This window comes from Armigeres subalbatus, chromosome 2 (genome assembly GCF_024139115.2).
Source record: "Armigeres subalbatus isolate Guangzhou_Male chromosome 2, GZ_Asu_2, whole genome shotgun sequence".
NCBI lineage: Eukaryota > Metazoa > Arthropoda > Insecta > Diptera > Culicidae > Armigeres > Armigeres subalbatus.
The window spans coordinates 315,492,241-315,518,440 of record NC_085140.1 but is presented as its reverse complement, the minus strand read 5'-3'; the positions used below and the strand labels follow the sequence as shown (position 1 = coordinate 315,518,440).

The window sequence follows — 26,200 nt, the reverse complement described above, 5'->3', positions numbered from 1 at the left end:
AAATTTCGCTTACTTTCGTGGAAAAACGGCGATAAAAATAGGGGGTACCTCAATGAATGCAAAAGTACGAAGGGGTAACCAGTGTGCTAGACCAATAGATCTGAATTCCAGAACAATTTGGAGAATGAACACCATCCGCATAAAATGTGAAAAATGATTTTTTTTGAAAAGTGGCGATTTATTTCTGTATATAATATCCCCCTAGCCCATTGCACTTAGTCCAGCACTTAGTCCAGAAAAGTCACCGTACACAGCATTCAAGTGATCATTGATTTCGCTGCGCGTTTTCCCTTCCAAAAATAGGAATCGAATAACCGACCGATATTGCTCTTTTCCCATTTTTGAAATACTGACCGACACACTTGCTTCCAAAAGCAATCAACACAAAACTAATTACAGTAATTGGCTTCTTAGCTTTGCTTCTTAGAAGATGTACTGCACGATGGTAAAACTTATTTGTAATAGTAAAGCCATCGAGCGGTAAGGCTAAGAACTTATTGAACGACCCTTGTACACAAGGGCTCTTGGGACTTGTATTGATACCTCCCCCTAAACCTGTGACATCGCTATTGAACGACCTCTGTAAGAAATGTTGTAGTTTTGGTTAATCATAATAGTATAAAAATTACGAAATTATTGGAATGTGATATACTTTTTGACCCTTCCTTCGGAAGTGTCTATAATTTCACTTTGTATGCGTTAAGCAGGTGTGTTACGTATTAATCCATCAAGAAATCTCGTGAATTATTAAATAAAATGTATGGTATTTGAAACAAATTCACTTTGACATTGAAAATATAATTATAACAAATTATATGATATGGAATTTTGCCTATTTTACTGATTTGTTTCAAAGAAACAAATGATTTTAATTGAGGAACATGTACATGTACAAAAAAATCTTCTCAGAAAAGCAAAAACGTAAAAATTGAAAGGGATTTCAAAAATTTCTTCAGTGGAAGCTAGATAGCAAATGTGAGCATGTTTTGAGACACTAATAGATCACATGTATGCATGTATGTGTGCGTATGTGTGCAAATTCTGAAATTTACTACCAGAAAAATCTAGCTCATTTTTAAGGTATTGAACAAGTTTAGTTTTATCAAATTAGACATCCATAAGGCGAAATATATGTTATTATTGAACGCTATTGAGTTTCGTTCAGATCATTGACTGATTTAGTTAGTTCTGGATTAATTAATATCAATGTCTCTGGAAATTACGAGTACATTATATGCAACTAGCGTTACGATAATTACTAACCATGTCAAAATAGTTATTCAATCCGACGAGCGCCTTATAGATAGGCAGCATGAAGTACAGTACGTTATCATTCGTTGAGTATTCACTCAACCCATGACATCCGCCTTTGGGTAGGCAATTATATTGTTACGTTCATGGTAAATCGCCGTGGGAAGCTGAGTAGTTTTATCTCGTTTTAAATGCTGGAGTCTGGAAAGAAATTCCTTATAACTAAGGAAGGGTCAAAATCTCACTGTAGGTGGATTAATCTGGTTTATTTTTTATTTTTTTCTCGTTTCAGAGGGCGAGCAATGGCGCTTGAACCTAGGCTTACATAAGGTTCCATTGACAAATTACGTTGCGCAAATTGTAGCAATTTTAGGCCCTCTCTCTGATTCTTGTAATAGTTTTTGTATGTGTGATTTAATTCTTTTTGTATTAACTGTAACGCTTGATCTGACTTCCTACCTCCCCTACAATGTTACGTAATTTGTGTACGGTACCTAAGCCAGGGCACTAGACTAAAAACTGTGTCCCATCCCAAGACGTCGAGGACCCAAGGAGTGTACACTCAGAAATAAATTAATACCAAATAGATTAAAAGTCATGCTAAATGACTATTCGCCTGGTTGACCCCTAACTCGTATTCGATCCAACAATACCTAGATAGTATAACTTGAGAATATTGTGATTTAGTATAAATCACTATTTAGCTTTTTTGGATCTGGTTCAATGTTTTGAGGTTATGTTGGTTTGTTTTCATTATTGTACTTATCTGAATAGTTTAAATAAAAGTAAAAATACATATTTTTCATCTTTATTGGTTCCTAAATCGGCATACAATAAATACATATGAAGGAATTCTTGTCATATATTTTGCGGCACAAAATGCTCTCTTCCCCCTGTCCTTCAAACCCCCTACGCAATGCAGCGGAACGACCTCGGAAACGGCAAGATTAGACAGTTAGCCCATAGATTTTCAGTCAAATCTGCCGTTTCCGTCGCCGTTCCGTTGACATTGCGTTTGGGGCATTACGGATACTATTGAATCACTATTTTTGCACTTCAGAAAGTCTTCTTGCAGATCAAATTCACTGATTCGTCCAAGCAATTTTCTACGAAATCTATTCCACAATTAATTAACACCAAACGCTCTGCAGTGCCAGCAAAGGACACATATCCTGATTTCGTAGTTTCGATGCATGCGGGAAATCTCCTCCGATGATGCCGATTTATTTTAATCACGTCCTAATTCACACCGGGTTCGGATTGCGTTGAGGTTTCGCAGTGTGGAGCTTTACTTTTCCGGTCGTCATATGGCGGATCTACAAAGAGAAAATTGAAATAAACTTACCATGTTTTACATTAAAACTCACAGTTTCTCACATTTTCAACTTTTTATCGAAATGTGCGGAGACCAGATTTAGACAAATCATGGGCGGAAAAAATACCAGCAGACAGTATGCAGAAGCAGAATATGTTTGCGTTATGTTGCCACAGTATAGATTATAATGGTAGATAGTATACATTTTTATACCAAACGATTATAAATTAAGAAAATAACAAACAAGTTTAATTTTAAACCTTTCTTAGATTAATTATATCTCTGAGTGTACTTTAATCTACGGGATCTAGCGGGACTGCGTGAGCGATCCAGGAGCACGCGAGTCCCAGGAGAATAAGAGCCTTTATCTTCTGATTCAGCTATTGATATAAATAATTTATGAAATACAACAGAAAGATACAACCCACAATCGCATATTCGTTCCATATGAATAGGAAATCCAGCAAAGATGGGACTGGTATGCGATCATAGGCAAAAAATATATCTTGGTAAGAATGTAGCCGATCATTTAGACAGAATTTGACTCAATTGCCATCCAATTTCAAGAATATTCAAATTAATTTCGTACGATTTGTACGGAGCTTTTAGAACTCCTAAAAAAACTCCGCACAAAGCTTTTAGAACTCCTAAAACAAGTGTGACGCTGTATTCCTTTGTTTCGCAATTGGAAGAATATATATTCAATGAGATGAAAAACGGAACATTTCCCTTATATACATATTGCTGATCTATTGACAATGTTGAATCTATTTTATATCTATGAATTTTAACAGAACATAAATAAATACACTCACCTGCAACGCATTAGCCGCCTTGCACTTGAGAGTCGCCGGTTTACTTCGTATCACATGAGTACTCTGCGGTTCCACCAGAAAATAAGGCAACGTGCTATCACTTTTCACCTCGGTCTCTTCGCCAGTTTTCCCAAAACTAGCGAACGCCCCATCCACCGGCAAAATATCACCACCCTCCCCGTAGGAGTCCTCATCAATGTCATCCCCCTCGTCACTGTCCTCATCCACGTCGTCGTCGTCTACGTCGTAATCTGACTTGGTGGTTGCCGTGTGCCCGAATCGACCTCCCCCATCCCAGTTCTTGTCGAAAAAGTTATCCACCGTCGCCGGATTGATTATTTTGTCATCCTCATAATTATCACCTCTACCGTCGCCATAATCATACTCATCTTCCTCATCAACCACACTTTGCTGTTGTCTCGACACACTCAACACCGGTTCATTGTTTCGATTGACGCCACTACTAGCGGCACCTTCCGCCTCTTCAGAGGGTTCATCAACATCCGACTGCCGGGCCCGCCCACTGCTCTCGTACAAAATATTAAAATTCACTTTCGATCGACTTCTGCCCGACGAGGGCTCTCCTACCCCACCAGACGACGATGGTGACGACCCTTTAGCATTCGACAGTATCGAACTCGAGGAGGAAAAATGATGATTAACCGGTTTGGGTTCTCGTTCCAGTCCTGATTTATCTCGCACCGTTAAGGATGCTGCCAGGACCGGCGGCAAGGGAGGAGATGATGAGCCACCCCGCCCAGCAGTCAACCCACCGCCCATTCCCATGCTCGGGGCAGCCAAGGGATGTTGTTCAGCGCCATCAATCCCCGTACCGTTCGCCGTCGTCAAGGGCTGTTTGGCAGCGCTCGTCGAAAGTGTTGTCGCTGTCGCAAAAATGAAATATAGATTGAGGAAATGCGATAATTTATAAGAAACTTTCATTGTTTGGCAGTTTCTTGCACCGAGCCAGCTGAACAAATCTGCCTGTTAGTAGTTTATTGGCGAAAGGCGCTGGCAGAAGTAGTTTGTCGCGCGGTGTTTCTGTTCTCAGCTGAATCTCGCCAGCGGAAGTCGCATCCTGCTCACGTCGCGCTCGCTCGCTCGTTGACGAAGAAGTGCCCTTTGTTTTGACAAGCTTTGGGTGTTTCCGGGGCCGAGTGGGGTTTGCTGATGATGTAGAATCTCCTCATAACTCAAGCCCCGCGATGGATGTTTACGGAGTCACTACATCCGAAGCGCATTCCACCGAGCGAGTTTGCCTAATGGTGTCCTTCGTGAGAGATGGTCTGCCGTTACGGTGTACGGTGGTTGATGGGAAAAGTTTGTCGATGTCAGTACGAATCTGCAACGGAAATAGAGAGGGGAGAATGGCTTTCAATTTCGCTGATGATGGGTGGATATTTATGTGAATTTAAAATTGTATGTGAACTATCAAGTAAAAGTTTTTTATATGAGCATGAGCATTATGAGCATTATGACCGCACAATTCGTAGTTGCTACTCCGTGATTGACTAGAACTTGCGAAATTGTACAGAGAACACAATAAATGGGGCTTGGGACTAGCTACCCATTCTCAATGTACACATTTCGGGAGCTCAAATATCTAAAGTCAATAACGGTGCCGGCCACATCCTCACGGTCATATAGGAATGGAATGATTGTTAGTCCGATTCTCGTTGCTACTAGAGACCGAGTATACCTCTGCATCTCCACGATTGTCTTGGGATAGGATATCGTTTTAGTTACAAAGTATAATTTATCTGGATTCACTTCGGTAAGTTATACGATCTATGGGATGGGAAATAACACTAATTCACCAGTGTCTCTCCACGAGTAAAATGTTCAACCATGCACGCCCGGTGGCATATGAAAACGGAGGAGAAACGTTTTGGACGACCGAACGGACACGCAGTACTCTCTACCTACTTGCCCGATAGCTACTGCAAACTACTTCACTGGAGAAACACGACTGGGCAAGAAACATCTGGAAGATCAAGTAAAAGTTTGTATAGTATAAAATTTTAGAATTTAAAAAAGAATTTATTTCTAGACAAAGAATTAAGAAAGCATATTTAAATAATTGTAGACGTCTAATTTCGGGAAGCTCGATTCCTTATGCAAACAATTATTTTTACGCTTAATTACTGTACAGGTTGGCGTTTTTTGTCATTTGATACTGTGAATTATTCCAATTCGATGAACCTTCCCTGGGTTGGCCTAATGGAGTAACGTTTGGGAGGATCGGGATGATTAAAAATGTTTTCCGGAGGTGAATAGGTAATCCGCCTGGGGACTGCAAAATCATGTTCAATGGCACGACTGTGGAATGGGTCAATGAGGCCGACTACCTTGGCTTGACCCTTGACAGAAAGCTTATTTCCGTCAGCAGGTTGACAAGACGGTGACAAAGTGTAAAGTTTTGTTGAAACTACTGTACCCTTTGATCAACCGTCGGTCGTCTTTGTCCCTAAAAATAAGCATGCTGTCTACACACAAATCATCCTCTCCGTGCACGGCCGTGATCGAATACGGCATGCCGGTCTGGGAGAGCTGCGCAAAAACTCATCATCTAAAACTTCAAAGAGTTCAAAACAAGTTCCTAAGGATGATCTTCAACACTCCACCCTGGACACGAAATTCTGAGGTCGATCGTCTGGCTGGTATCAAAACACTTCACGAGCGCTTTGGTGAGTGTAATGATCGGTTTAAGGGCCGTTGTTTAGCTTCGGACCAGGCCGCTATTAGGGTGCTAGTTCCAATCTAGGTTATCAAATTTAAAATGTAAAAATTGGTGTACATAGTAGTTAGGTTGAGGGGCCCTCCTTAGCCTCCTCGGCTATATAGCAAGACCATGCTGTGGGTGGCTGGGTTCGATTCCCGATGCCGGTGTAGGCATATTTCGGTTTGGAGATTTTCTCGACTTCCCTGGGCATTAAAGTATCATCGTGTTAGCCTCATGATATACAAATGCAAGAATGGTAACTTTTAACCTTGTAACCTTGTAACATTTTAAATAACATTTAACTAACTAAAAAAGTGAGTAGGTGTGACCAAAAACAAAACCCGAACTGGAACTAACAGCATCGATCTATCTTAAACTGGCTAGGAAAATAGAAAAAAAATCCACAGTATGAAGTCATCCCTGGTTCTTGATACTTGGAACAGTAACGTAGAAAGTGTTCAGCGGTGTTGAATGGCCTTTAATTTTTCGGAGTTGCGAAATTTTGGAGGTACTCCAGCTGTAGTCCCAATTATTCCAGATGGTTAACTTGATCCAGATTTTAGTGTTCGCTAAAGGAGCAGTCGTCGTTAAGCGTCGGCCTTGGTATCCGGCGCCAGTGAAAAAGTCGGTAGTGGTGTTGTCAGGAACTACACAGTGCCCTGAGATCCAAGCAAACGTCGAGTGCTGATGCTGGTTAGCGAGGATGCATTGTTTGTCTCGATTAATGTTAAATTTGTCTCGATGACCACGAGTCTAACTTCACGACCTGAAACTAACCTATCTGTTAACCTATGTCCATGATTTGTACACTCTTCCTGTAATATTTCGGCCTTCAACCTTCTGAGCGCCTATGAGTTGTCGCCTCTGCGAAAGTGATGAGCTATGGAACTATTTATTATGACTGTAAATACGAGCCAGCTCCTCGCTTAATACCAACGGATCCGTGCCTCTGGGAAAAGAGCGATGTCAGCCATCATATTCAGGATCCGGTCCCTTCGAACAAGGAGAGAGATCCTATAATCTGCGGATGTGGTTGTGGCTAATCAGACGGCTTTGCGGGAGATTGCCGTGATGGACTCGGCTAGTGTGGATGACAGCAACTGTGATGTACTGATTAGAGGTCGGCGGCAGAGTATCTATGAGGCTGTGGTGGGATAGGCAGGTCAGCTACAGGCTGAAGAGAACGCGGTTATCGATGATAGCCTGACCAATCGTATCTGGAATGCTTTATTGATGGCAATGTGTAGCTTAAAATCGATAAGGTCAAGATTCACTCTGGTTTTGCAACACTTGTTGAAATTCCGGTCAATGAAAACTCCATGAACCTTAACTATTCTCCAATTGGGGATGGGATATTCTCCCAACTCTTAACTCGGAAACATGACGGAGGACGGTGCTAATGCCGGATTGGGCGACCAATAAAATGCCGTCGGCATTTGGTAAAATGCAGATGTTGGGTGATAAGAAGCGTAATAAAATTCCGTTTCATGAAGAGATGAGAAATAGTATAACTGTTTTTTGCTGATAGGTCCTCGAGGCTAGATTTCTAATGAGCACTGAGTAGAAGCGCTCCATGATGAAATTCCGCACAAGAGCCATAATGTTGTCGAAAAATCCCCAATCACTAAAGTGATGGAAAACATAATGCGTCTATGTGCGGTTGAACACTATCGCAAGATGTTGAGGAATAAATATAGGTATGTTTACCCTGCTCGAACACGTCCTGGAGGACATCTCCTAGGATAGCAAAGAAGGAGCACGTTACATAGCCAGGGCGGAAGATGTGTGCTGCCACAAACAAAATCTTCTGTGTGTATCAAGTTTCTCCCATAGTAATACTCAAGAGGTAAATGAAATTTAAATGAAAACTACCAATGGAGAGCTTTCCACTCTGACTGACTTCCCTAGAAGCACACATGCTTCACATAGGTTGCTGCAACTCATATGTGACCAGATCACAATCAAGTTGCTGCAACCATTTTTGTCTGACCTATGCTGCTCGGTTTCTGGTTTGTGGGATGGCTGCACCTGTGCAGCAGTTTAAGTGAAGTCGGGTAGTGTTGATGGAGTGTTTTTATCAACGCGCGTCGAAAATTGTGGTCATATTGCTCCTAGTCGGTGGCATCGAAGCGCCATTCAGGAGATGTTCGGGGAAGACGTTAACGGTGACCAATATTGAGAAGTAGTTTCTCCCAAATAAATTGAAAAACACTTTCAACTTGACAACAGGGAGAATAGACCGACTAACAGTGGTGGTTGGGTCAATGGCAGTAGTCGAATGGCCGTTGAAAAAAGTTGACGAACCATGATAATGAGATACCAGGTCCGCCGACTTGAACGCTTCCAGTGAAGTAGTACCCCGGGGATCACACCTTGATCCTTCGCGTTTATGTCCTCCATAAGGTGAATGGAGTAAGTGGAATCGTTGATAATATTACCCACCTTGTGCTTGATGCCCGGTAGCGAGCTCCAGGGTGGATATTTGTTCCCAGTTAACAATAGATCGTATATGATGTCACATAAGATGCTAAAGTGGAGGCCATATAGGTACTTCCCCATACAATATGTACGTATATCGCCTCCACATTAGCATCTTATGTTGCATCATATACGATTTTGTGTTGACTGGGTTCACCAATATGAATGAAAAATTATCGGACTTTGACAACCGGAATATCTTTGATAAACTTCAGTACGTGAAACGAAATCTTCCAAAGGATTTGGATGTATCTGGACCCAAAGATAAAGTCAATGAGTGCAGCTAGATTGATGTAAGGATTGTTTTTCAAGTTCCTCGGAAGAGATCTTCCGGAGGAGACAGTGAACTGCTGAAAGTTTTTTTTTTATATCTTTATTAAAGAGTTGTTGAACTTATTAATCTGGATGAATTGCCCAGGTTTCCTAGGACGCTAGGTCTATTGGGTTTTATTACCTGGATTGGTGTCCCAGTGGTGCCCAAAAAGCGGCAAGAGGAAGTGGTACTTACTAGGTGCCAGGATGGAACCGGTATTTTCGATGGGATCTTGGCGTCCGGTCCACCGGCGTCCCAACTATCCAAAGCACCATGGATGCTCGGCAGACATCTAAGCCATCCTCAGACGCCGGGGTTGGACCAATAGTTCCAGTTGGGCTAAAGCATCCGGTTCTAAAGCAAAGACTGTCCGGATCAGGCAGCCAGCGGTTCAGATGTTGTAGAAGTGTATAACATTTTTATTTCGTTAGAGACAGCAGTGTGATGGATGTTACCGTATGTTATTTAAGATATGGTTAGGGTTTGGAAGATCCATCATTCTTGTTGACTTCACGCTGAGTTTTGGGGCATTTCTGGAGTATTTTGCGTCAGGTGAGGAGTTGGTGAAGTTTCGTGTAGTAGTGAGACTCTAAAACCAACTCCAACCCTGGTGGAGGAAATCTAGAAAATCTAGTCTTTGGTGGCGGAACTAGAAAACGCCTTGACCAAGGGATCAGGCAGGTCTTGGACGTATTGGCGTTATCGTTTGGCGCGGGGATGAAATTCCAAAGATGGGAGCGACAGATTGAGAAACTCTAGACAATGGCTTGGATGTATGAACGAACAGCGATAGAAATCGGAAAACCGGGGGAAGGGAAAACGGCTCTATTGTCCCTTTGCTTTTTCAAGAGATCATTTACCATCCTTGGCGTTTGAACTTCGACCCGGTGGCGTTTTAGATCCAAGCGCATAGCTCTCTACTCTTGAAGCAGAGTGGAGACATCGTCTGCTGTGTTGGCTAAGTCGGTAGACTTTTTGGGACCGGATTTTCTTTGCGTAACTTCGACGTAGAACCACTCAACTCTTTTTTTTCCTTTTGAAGGATTCTTCTGGCCTCCGAGTAAGTGCATCTGTAATCGACTTTAATTCATGTTTAGCTTTAAAGCTGGAACAAACTCGGCTTATGCCGTGTTCATTGCTGCTGCACTACAGAATTTTGGAAGAACGCGCCCCCGGTTTCAGAGATCGGGTGGGTACCCGAGCAATTCCCACACATGCTAGTGACCTTACAGTTGGCTTTTTTTTTCTTGAGCAAGGGTAAACGGAAATCTGCAAACAGACACGAGGTAGTGTGGGGATGGGATCACCCGACCCACTAAAGCCAAAACCCTTTCGCCAGTCCGTATTCCCCGGCCCGCAATTAAGCAATACATCAGGGGAGGACTATTGAGAACGCTCACGCCTATGCTAACGCACTCGACGTTATAACGCAACATCGACTTCAAGGCTGGTAACCTCATCACATCACCTGTCGATAACAAGCCAAGATAGTAACCTATCGGTCTGCATCATAAACTCGCGTAGGAAACGAGGACCCTGACAACAAACACCACGCGTGAACCGCAATGACCTTTATATCAACATACGGAGTTCCCGAAGCCCACCCGCGACGTTTTTGTTGTTGGGGTGAGCATGGTGCATCACAGTAGTCGCTACCGCAGCTGCTGGTTTTGTTCAAGACACCACCAGCGCTGTAGATTCGCATAATCTGTTAAGACGCTGTGTTCACCGCATTCCATATAACCACTTCCCGACACATCATCTCAACGAGGTTGTATCCATGCCGCCGACAAGCAGTATGACATGGCGTTATCATCGAATCATGGGCATGCAAACATCACATGCTCTGCCGATTTTACCTCACCTACACATTCCGGGCACTCCGCAGAATCTGCGAATCCGAACCTATGCAAGAACTTTTTGAAGCAGCCCACCAAGCGGCCCAAACCAAAAATGATGAACTTCATTTAAGCTTTGTTTGTTTAGCTCCAAATACATTTCCTCGATATTTCCAATTAGCAAACGAATAACGAGTCGGCCAGTCGCGTTATCAGTCAATAATTGGGTGGTCAATGCGTCAATCCTCGAAGAAGACCACTCAACCTTATAGGAGAAGGGTCCCTATTCCTAGAAGGAAAGCTGAGTGCCTAACTTTAATACTAAGTTCTATAAGAAGTTCATCCGTTAACGTAAGGGTCACGTGAACGAACGGGTGTGAGGTGTTCCAAAGGTGGCGGTAGCACTACGAAGAGCGCCTTAATGGCGATGTGGCAGACCACGGGACTGGTATGTTGACGAACCTGGAAGCACGTGCCCAGGGCATGCGATTTCCAGCTCTGTATTTCCAAAAATATTGTCCGGCTGAAAAACAACAAATCCACTGGGGTTATATGGGGTTGCTTCCCCAGCTACCAGGGAAGCTACTTAAACATGGTGATGAGGCACTGGCTGCTGCACACTGGGTAATTATCTAAATTTGGGAAGATGAGTACTGCCACAGGAATGAATAGAAGGTGTCGTGTGTCATTTCTACAGAAACGACGCCAACAGGGATTGTGGCAACTACTGCGCAATCACATAGCTGAACGTGGCCCACAAGATGTTTTCCCAAATTTTAAACTGTCGACTAACACAAATGGTAAGACAGTTCGTGGAACAATCAGGCGGGATTCCTGAGCGATCACTCTACTACAAACCAGATGTAAGTACGCGAGGTAATGCAGAAGTGCCGCGAATATAAGTTGTCCACACATCGTCTATTCATCGACTGAAAAGCCACATATGATACAATCGATCGAGATCAACTATAGCTGATAATGGACGAATACGGATTCCCCAAGGACCAACGCGTACTTGAAGCTTTCGAAAGGAAAGTGCTGCGTACTATTAATGAAGGGGTGCAGATGATGGACAGTACGTGGAGGAGGCTAGTGTACCACGAGTTGCATCAGCTGTTGGGAGAACCATGTCGGATAGTAATCCGGAAAAATGGTTCTCGACAACGGTCCGACGAGGCGAGGTGCGCAGCAATTAAGGTGGATCAATCAGGTGGAGGACGATTTGCGGACCCTCTGTAGACTGCGTGGACAGCTTCGTACAGCAGCCATGAGCCGAGCTGAAGACAACTTTTTTGTACTGTTCATTCTAGCCTTAGTCTGATAATAAATAGTTAAACGAATGTTCAAAGATTTTCCACAATGTGATTCTAATACCATCCTAAAATATTTTATCGAATTTCACCTTTATTTCGATTCCGCTGAATTTCATTTCAAACTGTATATAATGAAATCGTTTGATACACTATACGTTAGCATATTTTATTATTGAAAATTGTATGCATTTATAACACACACTTGAAACTGGCATATAAAAGATTCAATTGAACTTGATGTCATTTTTAAGCGCCATGAGTTCAAACTGCGCTGGCTGGTAAATTCAATCTTATTTCAATGAATCTGGAAGTCCTTTTAATCCTTTGTTTGTTGGAAATTAGTTTAAGAGCCTGCATTTGTAAACATTTGCATTTAGTAAACCCACTTCAAACCAGGCATGAACTCCGTGAAATGCGATACATATTAACCGTTACAATATCATTACCGAGATAATTAATTCAATTCATAACGAATTCCAACGAGCATCGCTGCCACACATGAAACCACAAACCACCAATCTAAATAGCACCCTTTGTAATGCAATAACTTCTCCATTGTTATTAGCCAACAAAGCGTCTTCACCTGCAGTCTTTACCTTCGGGATGCAAATGACCGGTTCGCATTACCTCGTTGAAGTGTAGCTGCCAACCGGTCGGTAGTTTTATTCAAATTAATTAAGCAGTAACCAATTTAGCTATTTCCAGCACTTGCTTTCTCAAGTGGCAGCCATATGCAGGTGTAGCACGCCCGAGCATAAGAAAAGGTGAAGAATCTCTGAATGGCAAAGCCCTGCTAACCCATAGGAGAGTGGATTGGGCTCATCATCCGGTCGAGTCGAGAGGAACAATGATGGTTGGGTATACCCAAGACGAATCCCACACTGTCATCTTTCGTGCTCAAACCAAGTCCAAGGCAATTTCAGCTGCAAGAAGGCTAATTGAAAAGCATTGTGTCCTTAGCCTGGATATGATAAACGGCTTCTGGTATCGTCCTTTGGTGCAGGTTTGTGTGCAATTGTTTGGTTTCTTCCGGTAAAAGTCAACTGCATTGAATGGTGTTTGAGAAACAAGTCGGATTGGAAGTCAAAATGGATCAACTGCTAGACATCTGTGAAAAATTACTCTACTTTTTAGTTTTTGTGTGCATCTTGAATATGTGGACGGTGACCGTAAACCAGAATTTGAATGCCTAAAATTGATATGCCGCTTCTAAGTATGGGAGCATGCAACCATGACTTCCATTCAGCACCATTATGTGGGAAACTGAAATTTTACACATGCATAACGCTGCTTCTCTCAATGGGCCGTTATCCTCTATGGAAATCTTCAGCTTCCTTCCTCTTTTCAATGGCTCCGTAGAGATAAGCGAATGCAAATAGTTGAAATCGTTGCATCTCTTACTCTGACGGTCTTGGCTCTATGCGAGGGTGGTGCGGTTCGGACAGGACACGAGCCTGTCCCCTGCCAAGCCGTGTAAACTTTCGGTCTTTATGCATATCGTCACGTTGCACACGTCTTGCCGGCCTGATGTGTACGTACTCCAAAGCTGCACTTCAAGAAAGATCAACTCGTATTACTTGGGCTAAAGAGCTGGCCGGATCCAGCGTTCGTGCGTGGTTCTCGTTACTGTCTGCGGTCGGCCAACTATGAGCTCGATGGACAGCCCGGCTAGATTGCCAGTTGTAAAACAAGTACCCAAAGAGGTATGTGAAGGTGCTTTTTCATCCAGACGCAGGCACTCCACCAGAAGAACACCAACCAAATGGATAAAAGATAAACGTTGCTATGAGTAGTTTAGTTACCTGCCTTCCTTCGTTTCATCAGAGCCTCGTCAGAGCAGCACAACCGACATGAATAGGCTGGCTGTTTTACAAAGCTATCAGATTCGAAAGGCCGGCCGACCAACCGACGACGATGATTTGATGCAGCCGGCAAGATACAGCAAATTGAGATGTTGTGTCAGTGGGTGAACATGGGCAGAACAATTCCCTTATCTTGTCATCCTGGGCTCATCCATCGCTTAATTAATTAGTGTTTGAAGCGTTACCGGCAACGACGACGACGGTGATGGTGATGATGACAATTGCAATAGGAATGAAGACATTTGTTTGCTGATGAAAGTGAGCCTGATTGAAGGCGATATGATCAAGCCGTAATGGTGTGGTGTTGGGACGAGAAATTACAAACTCAGGCTTTTACCCATGTGAAGAAGAAGTTTTTTCTTGTCTTAACTGGTATCACGTCCTACAGTAGAGATATTTTCTACTCACAGTTGGGTACATTTTGATTATTTTTTATTTAACATTTTCGAAAATTCTCTCAGATTTTTTTTTAAATTTCCGCAAAACGAAATCTAAGGGAATTTCGTCAAATATTTTCCCGTTTTCTTCAAAAATTTCCTCGCATAATTAACTTTCCCGAAATTATCTCCGAAAACTCCAACAAGAATTCTTCTGAAAATTCTCCTGAAAATTCCTCCCAAAATTACTCAAAAACTTTTAAAGGCTATTCCCCCAGAAGTTCTGTCTGGCATATGTTTACATGTTCACAAAATCAGTTTAACTAACTTATGACGTTCATATAGTAACATATTCATCAATTTTCACCAGATTCAATTTTAATTCAAATGCTGAACAGAAATTATTAATAAGGGCATAACTGTTAAAAAACGCATCAAATCTTTCAACAATTTCTAATGATTATACAACATGCTAAGCTACGTATATCAACAGTGTGAGTTTTGACTTATTAGTTAGTTATTCACCTGTTTGGAGCTGCTTGTAGAAATCTGATTTGACGGTACAAATTGCGTTTGTTAGATGATCAACACATCTGTAAATTAGTTTTGTGTGTATGCTGTAATAAAGCTTCTTTTGAAGATTTGTATTCTATCTGCGTTTCAATGAAAAAGTTTTCATAATGCTTCTATGAAGTTGATCATATAGAACATGTTATGCGATAACTGTGTGGAAAAACAATAATGCTCTATATGAAAGCAGTTTGTCACAATAGGCTTTCAGCAGTTAATTACTATTTGATTTAGCGAGCATTCTGACTATTCCAAGTGCCTATCTTTCTTCACATACTTCAATCCATCACCGCATTTTCTTTCAGAAAATAACTTTCCTTTCGCTTAGCGACACAATCAATGCCGGCAAACGAAGACCAACTTTTTCCGCTTCCTGCCCGAAAGCGACTCCAAACGACCAACTTAAGTCTTCAATAATACTCAAAGAGTTCATAATTGGAAAGCCTGCTTCAGAGCGTAGGCAAACGGCGGCGACGAGCGCACGATTCAACGATTCGAAGCTAGTGTGGGCGATGATTCTTCCCTCCGAAGCAAACTGAAGCACCTTGCCGATTACAACGGGCGATAGTCTGTTCGGCTGAAAACTAGTTTTAATTATAGAATTTACCGTTCCTCTAACACCTCTTACCGCCATGCAGTCTCAGACTTTCTTTTAATTTTAATTATGCCTTTAAGGTGCAATTATTTGACTTTACGGTTAGTTTTTCGGAATTTTAATCAAATTTTTATCACTTAACGAGAATGAAAACCAGCAAGCTGGTATGGCGCGGTGTGGAAGAGGAACAAAAGCTTTCAGCTCGTCGTATCTGTCCTTGCCAGGGATTATGAGCAAGTCAGTGAAGGAAAAATAAATCCACGACGTTGAAGCCAGATTGTAGAATGAAAACTTACTTCGCCGTCGTCATTTGGAGTGCCATACCGTTCGCACAGGTGGATAAATGGTTGTGGTGGCATCTTCTGCTTAAGGAGAGGGAGTAATTTTCTGCGGTTATTTGAGTTATGTCCCAGTGGAATGAATTACCGCTCAGTTTTGTTGGGAGAAAGATGCTACAATGTAAGAATTTTCTTTAGATGCTTCAAAGCAAAAATCTGTATACATAAAAATGAATTTCTGTCTGTCTGACCCTTATAGACTCGGAAATTACGTGAAAATTTGTATGCAGAGGTTTTTGGGGCCAGGGAAGGTTTGTAAGACGGTTCGAGACCCCCCCTTTATGGAAAAGGGGGCTCTCATACAAATCAAACACATATTTCTGCATAACTCGAGAACTAATCAAGCAAATGGAACCAGTACTGCGGGAGTCTATGAGCCGAACCAAGTCGTGCTTGCCGAAAATTCTTGCCATCTGAGTCGTCCTGGTCTTTCGGTCGGAGTTCAGCTGGTGACGCGATCTCCCGACTTGTTCTAGCAGGCAACATGCAGTACATTAGTATTCCTATTCCTGTTATTGCAGCAATTTCATTGATGCGGGACACACTCTATCAGAAACTGATGAAGCCCCTGCACCAGGCAACTCAGTCGCGTGCTTCACATACAGCTTTGTTCATCGTCATCGTCCCGGTCCTGGAGTTGGTAATGGTATAAGAGGTTTCCGATCTCCAACGTCAGGCAAGTACAGATGTGATATTGATCAGCCGGTACTTGAAAATACTTCACATTCCAGTTATGGACGGCCTGCCGAATTGCTGATAGCTGCGTGTTCATCTAACCCAAGACCACTCGTGCCAGTTATGCAGGAAGTTAATCATAATCAGTATCTCGTTCCACTCTTACTTCCGCTTTTCAAACGTTGTGAAGCTCTCCAGTCTGCAACACCAACCAACTCACCCGAAAGCACATCTAATATTCTTCGGGTCTACTATCAGAATGTGCGTGGACTAAGGACCAACATTGACACGTCCTTTTATCTGAGGCTGCTTACAATTCGATCGTTGTGACGGAAACTTACACATTTTTAGGAACGACCAATCTAACTTGAATAACAACAAGTCAAGCGGTGGAGGTATATTGACAATGGACAATAAAATGAAATTCCTCAAAAAACAAGCGTCAGCGTATTTCACCTGACCGGAAAAATGATTTCACGAATAACAATTCCCACATCGACTCGCTGAGATTGATCTCATTTCGATTAGGTTTCCAACCTCCTGCTCTTCTGTTCGGTGACTGTAATCAAGCGGATTCTCATTGGCGCTTTTCCAAAAATGGTACACCTTTCATTGATCCAATGCTATCGTCATGGATGCGTTCGATCATTTAGTAATCTGAATTCGATCATGAAGTAGTTTGCGAATAACCAACTCCAGAGTGCAGAGTTTCAAAATGTGTTGCATGGTGGACTTCTAATGCGGAGGTTTTTCTACAACTCTATCTCATTGTTTTAATTCCACTACAGTTTGTGTTACCGTTTGCACAGGAACAGGTTTGTCGCTTTTTCCAAGCTAGTAAATAAATTTATGTTACGGTAAAATAATATCCATAATACAAATAAATATTCATCCGATTTCCCTTCAATGTCGGCTCATAGAGGTTGGACTTCGGTTGGACATAGAATCGATCCGATTTCCATTCAATATCGACTCATAGAGGTTGGACTGAAAAGATAATTGAAAAGTGAGAGATAAGAAATAAAAAGTAAGAATTGAGACGTCCCACTTCCTACTTCTCACTTCTCACTCCCTCATCCCACTTCTCACTTAGAAAAGTGAGAAGTGTGAAGTGAAAAGTAAGAAACGAGAAGTGAGCAGTAAGATGTATAACTTGTCACTTTTTACATCTCATTTCCTATTTTCGATTTGTATGTTGTTACTTCCTACTTCTTACTGTGAGGGCCGAAGAGAACGTGCACGCAGCGTTAAAATAACTCGTTACCGACGCTACATTACCGCTTTATCCCGAAACACACCTGCATCTTTTCAACGCCGCATGTATGCAGCGTTGAAGAGATGCTACGTGGGCATCGAGCCTTAGGCTTTGTGTACAAATTACGCACCGCTAGATGGGAAGGGATATTAAAGGGGCCATGAACGATATTAAAAGAACGAAATATCGAATTGTGGAATAGTTTTTTTTTTTTTGAAAGCTGTTTGAAGCGACCATCACAAAAACTCGGAATATATATTTTAAATATGGCATATTCTGCATGAGTCGATATTGAGTCATAGAGCATCTACTCGTGGAGGCTTGACTGTAACAAGTGAGAATTTAGACAACTCAATTCTCATTTCTCTCTTCATAGATTAGTAGTGAGAAGTACAAAGTGAGACGTTCTACTTCTCACTGCTCAATGTTCATTCCTCACATCTTTTCTGTCACTTCTCTTGTGTTGCTTCTCATTTAGCACTCCTCACATTGCACTTCTTACCATTACATTGTAACGTGATGAGTTAGAGATGAGAAGAGATAAGGGAGAAATGAGAAGTGAGAAACGAAAAACAGCTCACTTCACAGTTTTCTCATCTCATTTTTTAATTCTTATTTCACACTTCTCACTTTTACCAGCGAGAAGTAGAAAGTGAGAAATAAGAAGTGAGAAGTGAGAAACCAAAAGCGGGACTCACACTTCTTACATTGTATTTCTCATTCCACATTACACGCTTCTAGTTTCTCAACTTTTACATGTTATGACACATGAGCTGTTCGATCAAATAGTATTTCCAACCGTATAACTCGTTGGGCCAAGCAACATTTTCAACCAAATGTCATTTTCTGTCAAATGGCATTTTCGTTCAAATCATCCTTTCTACCAAACGGTTATTACTGCCAAAAGGCATTTTCGGTGAAATATTTTGTTCAGCAAATGACCAGTTCGCATACTATCGCATAGCTCCGAATAATATCATACATTGATATGGAAATGCTAATATCATCTTCCAAACTTGGACGTACATGTTCATGATAGAATTAGAGGCGAAAGTATAGAATTGATAGTTCCGTTAGGATACGGCAGGCGTGAAGAATGTTTTTATAGAAATTGATTTGAAAGCGAGCGGAGGGCAATATTTGTGATGGCACATAACACACGACCTTCCTTCTGCCAAGCTCCCGTATGAAGGGGGAGGGAAGAATATCAGTGTGGAAGCTGATATACACCCAATATTTTTTTTATTTGGTATTCTTTGATTACCTGGGTATCCTGATTTTTCACAGTTTTCTAAATACCACCTGAAATTTCTTTGATTTTTTGTGATTTTTTTCATGGGGTTAACTCATAGTTTCATCAACGCTAAAGGTCGTAATCAACTAAAACCCACCCGTGTAAAAAAAGAACCGGGTGTATCTTCACTGGCAAAAGAAAAGGTGGTTTGACTTGCTCATATGCCATCGCGTGCGGAAGGATTTTCTATCGACGAGTACTGTCTCCAAATTTCTATTATGACATTAGCATTTAGTCGAATAGGATTTTCATTGCACAGTTCTGTTTTCTCATAGAAGTAACACACACGACAGTAACACGATAGTAAGTAACACGATAGAAGTAACACTTCACGTAGAAGTAACACACATCAATTCAGCTGTTATTGGTCGACGGTAGAGCAGCAGTACCTTTCTCTGCTTTGTTCTCTCCGAGGCAGCCAAGTTGGTTGCGACGAGACGGACGCAATGAGAAAACAGAACTGTGCAATAAAAATCCTATTCGACTGTCATATTAGAAATTTGGAGACAGTACTCGTCGATAGAAAATCCTTCCGCACGCGATGGTATATGAGCAAATCAAACCACCTTTTCTTTTGCCAGTGAAGATACACCCGGTTATTTTTCACACGGGTGGTTTTAGTTGATTACGACCTTTAGCGTTGATGAAACTATGAATTAACCCTTTTCATGGGGTCACAAAAAATCAAAGAAAATTCAGGTGGTATTTAGAAACTGTGAAAAATCAGGTTACCCAGGTAATCAAAGAATACCAAATAAAAAAAATATTGGGTGTATATCAGCTTCCACACTGATATTCTTCCCTCCCCCTTCATACGGGAGCTTGGCAGAAGGAAGGTCGTGTGTTATGTGCCATCACAAATATTGCCCTCCGCTCGCTTTCAAATCGACTTCTATAAAAAACATTCTTCATGCCTGCCGTATCCTAACGGGGAACTATCAATTCTATACTTTCGCCTTTAATTCTATCGTGAACATGTACGTCCAAGTTTGGAAGATGATATTAGCATTTCCATATCATTGTAAATCGTTTAACTTCACGTAGAAGTATTATTTATTTATCATCGGACTAAGGCCGGAGTGGCCTGTGCTGCACATAAAAGACTTCTCCATTCAGCTCGGTCAATGGCTGCACTTCGCCAACCACGCAGTCTGCGGAGGGTCCGCAAGTCGTCCTCCACCTGATCGATCCACCTTGCCCGCTGTGCACCTCGCCTTCTTGTTCCCGTCGGATCGTTGTCGAGAACCATTTTCACCGGATTACTGTCCGACATTCTGGCTACGTGCCCGGCCCACCGCAGTCTTCCGATTTTCGCGGTGTGAACGATGGATGGTTCTCCCAACAGCTGATGCAACTCGTGGTTCATTCGCCTCCTCCACGTACCGTCCGCCATCTGCACCCCACCATAGATGGTACGCAACACTTTCCTTTCGAAAACTCCCAGTGCGCGTTGGTCCTCCACGAGCATCGTCCAGGTCTCGTGTCCGTAGAGAACTACCGGTCTTATAAGCGTTTTGTAGATAGTCAGTTTGGTACGGCGGCGAACTCTATTCGATCGGAGCGTCTTGCGGAGTCCAAAGTACGTACGATTTCCAGCCACTATGTGTCTCCGAATTTCTCTGCTGGTATCGTTATCGGCGGTCACCAGTGAGCCCAAGTACACGAATTCTTCAACCACCTCGATTTCGTCACCACCGATAGAAACTCGTGGTGGGTGGCTCACATTGACCTCTCTTGAGCCTCTTCCTATCATGTACTTCGTCTTCGACGTGTTGATGACTAGTCCAATCCGTTTAGCTTCGCTTTTCAGTCTGATGTAGGCTTCCTCCATCCTCTCAAAGTTACGTGCCATGATATCAATGTCGTCGGCGAAACCAAATAACTGGACGGACTTCGTGAAAATCGTACCACTCGTGTCAATCCCTGTCCTTCGTATTCTCCAAAGCGATGTTGAATAGCAGACACGAAAGACCATCACTTTGCCGTAACCCTCTACGCGTTTCGAAGGGACTCGAGAATGCCCCTGAAACTCGAACTACGCACATCACCCGATCCATCGTCGCCTTGATCAACCGAATCAGTTTATCCGGAAATCCGTTTTCGTGCATTAGCTGCCATAGCTGGTCCCGATCGATTGTATCATATGCGGCTTTGAAGTCGATAAATAGATGATGTGTGGGCACGTTGTATTCGCGGCATTTCTGCAATATTTGACGTATGGCGAACACCTGGTCTGTGGTAGAGCGTTCACCCATAAATCCCGCCTGGTACTGCCCCACGAACTCTCTTGCAATTGGTGTTAGTCGACAGCATAAAATTTGGGAGAGTACCTTGTAGGCGGCGTTCAGCAATGTGATTGCGCGGTAGTTGCTACAATCCAGCTTATCGTCCTTTTGTAGATGGGACAAACGGCACCTTCCATCCACTCCTGCAGCAGAACCTCATCCTCCCAAACCTTGGTAATTACCCAGTGCAGCCCTCTAGCCAATGCTTCACCACCGTTTTTAAACAGCTCTCATGGTAGTTGGTCAACACAATAGAAGAGTCTACTCACGTAGAAGTAACACACACAAAATCATTAATTTAGAATATCATACTCCAGTAAGCGTTTTTGGATAACAAAAAGTATATAATTGAATTATTTACAGTATCGATGGACCGTAGAAATTTTGGATTTGGTTGTTTCACTGAAAGGGTCATTGAGTATCGTTACTATTCAATAATAATTTCGCGAACAAAAAGATCAGTATCATTGAGATTACAATAATTTTGTCATACTTTCAACAATTCATTAATTATAATCGTTTTATGTATGACCATAATATAATAATAAATAGTTTTACCCTACAACCAATATGACACAAACATTAAAGCGCTGTTACGTTTTCATAACTATCGTAACATGAAAAGAAACTGAATTTATACTTTAAATAATTTTTACTTTAAATAAATGCATCATTCCATTTCTTTTCTCGGGTTAATTCAACCCAAATTGGGATATAAAGTGGTTTTTTCCTTTATTTTTGATCTTAAATATTCAAATAAAAACTTGGATTTGTTTTATAAGAAGGGGAATCGTGGGGAATCGAAATCCGCACACCTAAGTATTTCAGTATATATAGAAGTCTTTAGATATGTTGCAATAGAGAGGAAGCAGTCCAATGCTCTCTATACGAATCGGTTACAATTACATACAATATACAATTTATTATACAATTTATTTATTAATATCCGTGATAATTTTATGTAATATAAGAAACCCATATTAATCCACCTAGCGGCGATGATGCTTTTCTCGTATATCATAAAATGTATTGTAAAAATGTCATCAGAAAGGTCAAAAACGCTCTTTAGGGAAAATGATCGCCTGTTTTCTATCATTTTGCATGTTTTTGCATTAATTAATAGGCATTGCCACTATTTCCAATCACTAGTCACTTTTCGTGGCTGTGGTCTTCGCCGATTATTCCGGTCCGTATTCTCTCGCTGATTATTCGCTGCTGTATTTTCGAAGCTCGCTTTCAAGGCCTAACACCAACTCCCTAAATTTTCGATGGAACATGATACACAATTTTGCATACAGTCTCTCGCTGGCTATCGGGCGATGATCAGCCGCCCCTAACATGAGGAACTGACGCTCGATCAGATTTCATCCTCGGAAAGAAGTGAACAACCCCCTCCCCCCTTTCCTGTCAGCATACGACCATAATGTTCACCGAGATTGATTACTCAGCCTTCCCTGAAATTGCTCGTATCCCAGACTCAACGGGGAGGTAGCGATCGGAGTTGCTGGGTAAGAGGCTAAGGACCGCGAGAAGAAGTCTATTTTATTCCTTCAGGTACGCGAAGTATCAATGGTACGCTTCACCAGCATTTGCCTTGCCTTGTTTTTGATGTGTGTTGTTTTAACCCTCTAATGACAACCCAAGTAACAAAATCAATTTTATGATGCACTTGAAGCACACTTCTAGACTTATGCTTTAAAACCACATATAAAACCAATTCTTTTGCAATCTGGCTCTAAAACAATTATATAACCATTATAAGACCCACTCTAGAAAAGGTGTTCAGGATCATTTTCTAAGGTTCGCCGAAAACTTGTTAGTTTTATCAAAGTGAGCTTATGATGGCATGCAAGATCAGCATAAAACTCGGTTAGGGTTTTGACAGAAATTGTTTTTGTCGACCAGATTTGATCTGATGTTGATGTTTGTTGGTGTTGAACTTCGTATTACTAAATTGAACAGTATCTCATAATAATGATAATTATGATGTATACATTGAAAAATTAAAACGACACTGCATTTAAGTCATGTAGTTTCCTATGCCACGACCACTCTGAACGAAGCAGACTACAATGACGACGACGACGACGATAATGACGATAAAGCATCTACGAGCTCAATCGCGGAATCGGACTTCAACGAGGAATGGAGATTAGCGCTATATAATGGTTGCTGGCTCGGAAAAAATCAAGAAATTGTATTTTGGGGAAAATTAACTCAGATCAACCAGATGAAAAATGGGGAAAAATGAATTCCGTCAAGCAGTATGGTCTAAACTTGCGTATCTGCAACTGATTTGACCCGATTGAATAGAATCTGCTTGTCAATGTGATCTATATTGTGTATTGGATAAATTTACATTATGTTTGCATTAATTATCCAATAGTTTTAATTTCGAGGCGAACCGGTCCAGGGCCGAAAACCTCATTAATAAAGATATTAATAATAATAAGTTCTAATATTTTGCTTATGTGTCCAATTTGGTGTGACGTAATAGCCTAGCATGTATCTGCTACCTTTATATATATTACCTTGTATCTTGACATTTGTATTCTCATGACCTGTAATAAAGAGACATTGATTCACGCACACCAACGTTACATGGTGTCAGATAAAAAGTTACTGAATATTCTTTAAATATTCGTAAATCCGGTGCGATCGTTAGTGGAAATATCCGGCAAAGTGCAGAGAATGCACATCGTGTTCCTATTTATGTTCCTAACGCTGTTATTTGGCGTCTTGGCGAGGTCTATTACGGTTTAGATAGGAGGTCAAAACGAGTTCTACCGGCTTCCGATAAAATGGCGTCGGCTGCGGGCTTGTAACCACCTAAGCCGATCGTGTTGGGAGACAACATGGCCGCCCAATGGAAGAATTGGGTTCGGCAATATTCTTGGTTCGCCCACAGCAACGCAGCTGTCTGAAAAGTCGGACGAGGTGCAAGCGGCAACATTTAGGGTAAGACGGTATTATATGCCCCCCCTAAGGCAACTCCTTGATAACATTTTACTTTTCAACGCAATTTATGCAAACTTTGTGTTATTTGGTAGTCCAGGAAGTCGCGAATGCATTGCCCGTGAGTAGTCATATAAAAATATTACAGATAACACGTAAGAAAGCTTTTTTGAAAAGTCGCGAATAAGTGTATTTCAACAAGTGCCTGGGCAATACGCCCCACCTTAGCCAAAGACGTTTCATAGCCCTTCATTAGTATTTTATCAATCCCATAATAAAAAGGTTACAAATCCTTATGCGCTTGATATTAAAAAACCAACATAGGTCCATTTAAGCAGGTGTGAATTACATTTCAATATTTTCAATACAATTTGGAAGCAACTGCTGCAGGCTCGCTGCGCTTGTGTCCAGTTGGTAAGGGCATATCGTCCTGCCTACACTGGGGCGTTTTGGCCAGTGAAACATGTTTTCGAAAATCGTTACATTTTTGAAGATGGAAGCAATTTTATATCATATTAACCACTGAGAAAAGTTATTTTGTTGCCCAACTGAGTGTTCCAGTGCAAGTTTTGTGGACAGTATGCCAGAGTCGCTCCAGAATGTTGGGGTAACAAACATAAAAAGTTACATCAAAACTGTAACTTTTTGTATTTTGCTATTATTTTCATTGTGTAATACAAAAATACTTCCACATTCACATAGTATGATGGGTTTACAAATACTTATAGGTACCAACTGATTTTGACCCTTAATTAGTTATAGTTTTCTAGAAATCAAAGGGGGGCGTTTTGGCCAGGTGGGGCGCATTATACCGTCTTACCCTATGAGTGCGATAGGAGAAGATTGTGTACGAATTCACGACACGTTTGGCTTACGCCCAGAAGAAGAAAATGACGTTAACGTGATAAAAGCTAAGTTTGATGAATATTTCACTCCCAAATCTTGCATAACCTTCGAACGATATAATTTCAATCAAATCGTTCAGCGGGAGGATGAACAGATTGACAGTTTCGTCACTAGAGTAAAAGAGCAGGCCAAAAAATGCTCATTTAGTGTGCTTAATGATTCTCTTGTTAAAGATCGAATCATAATCGGAGTCTACTAGTCAAGTGCCACAGTTACTGAACGATGATTTAACGATGCAAAAGATAATAGAGTTGAGCAGCAACTTCGAATTAACGACCACTCAAACTAAAGCGTTGGCAGGGGAAGCAAAAGTGGACGCAGTGAATACGGCAATGAAAAAACATGTTACTGGTCGATACGAAGCGCGAGAAGTGTTTCAATCAGGCTTGTAAAATGTCATCTGCATGTCATTTGACTAATTTGTAAATAAATTTCTTCAGAAGTAAAATTCACATCATAATTTTAAATGTACTAATAAGGCTTGAGTACTGCTAAATTTTTGTACAAGTGTACATTGCTCTAAATATAACATCTAAGGCTGGAGAAATCACTCCAAAATGTCATGTGTCATTTGACATAATGTCATTTGAATGACATTTTGCCTCCCACGCCTCAGATTACATATTTACAGCAATGTCTTGTTGGACAAAGTTGTAGGCACATTTAAGCGCTATAAGTTCGTCATACATCAAGAATCAATAGCTAACTTCTGAAAAGTTCTGGAAAAATTATACAAACGAATGCAAATGACATTTTACAACACTGGTTCAATGCAAAAAGTGCGGAAGGAAACACGTGAAGCGATCCTGTCCTGCCTTGGGTAAAACATGTCGAAAATGTGGAGTGCCAAACCATTTCGCCGCTATGTGTAAATCCAAGAATGTCGTTGGAGTATCAGAGGAGAATGAAACGGAGTCCGATGATGACTCAGAAGATCTGTTCATTGGTACAGTGGAAAGCACAAGAAATGAGAGTGACTGGTTTGAGGTAGTGAAAGTACACAACAAAAAGTTCTCGGTGAAGCTTGACTCGGCCTGCATCAA

General features: G+C 41.5%; 1 protein-coding gene across 3 annotated transcripts in view; it reads right to left on the bottom strand.

The window, feature by feature from the left end:
- The window catches only part of LOC134212634 (netrin receptor unc-5-like), a 478,948-nt gene that overhangs the window by 309,523 nt on the left and 143,225 nt on the right, over positions 1-26,200 (bottom strand). For all 3 annotated transcript variants that reach the window (XM_062690650.1, XM_062690652.1, XM_062690651.1), the window contains one exon: positions 3,382-4,723. In XM_062690650.1, coding sequence (XP_062546634.1) covers positions 3,382-4,323 — 942 coding nt within the window. In that variant the 5' untranslated portion in view covers positions 4,324-4,723. The remainder of the gene's footprint in view (positions 1-3,381; positions 4,724-26,200) is intronic.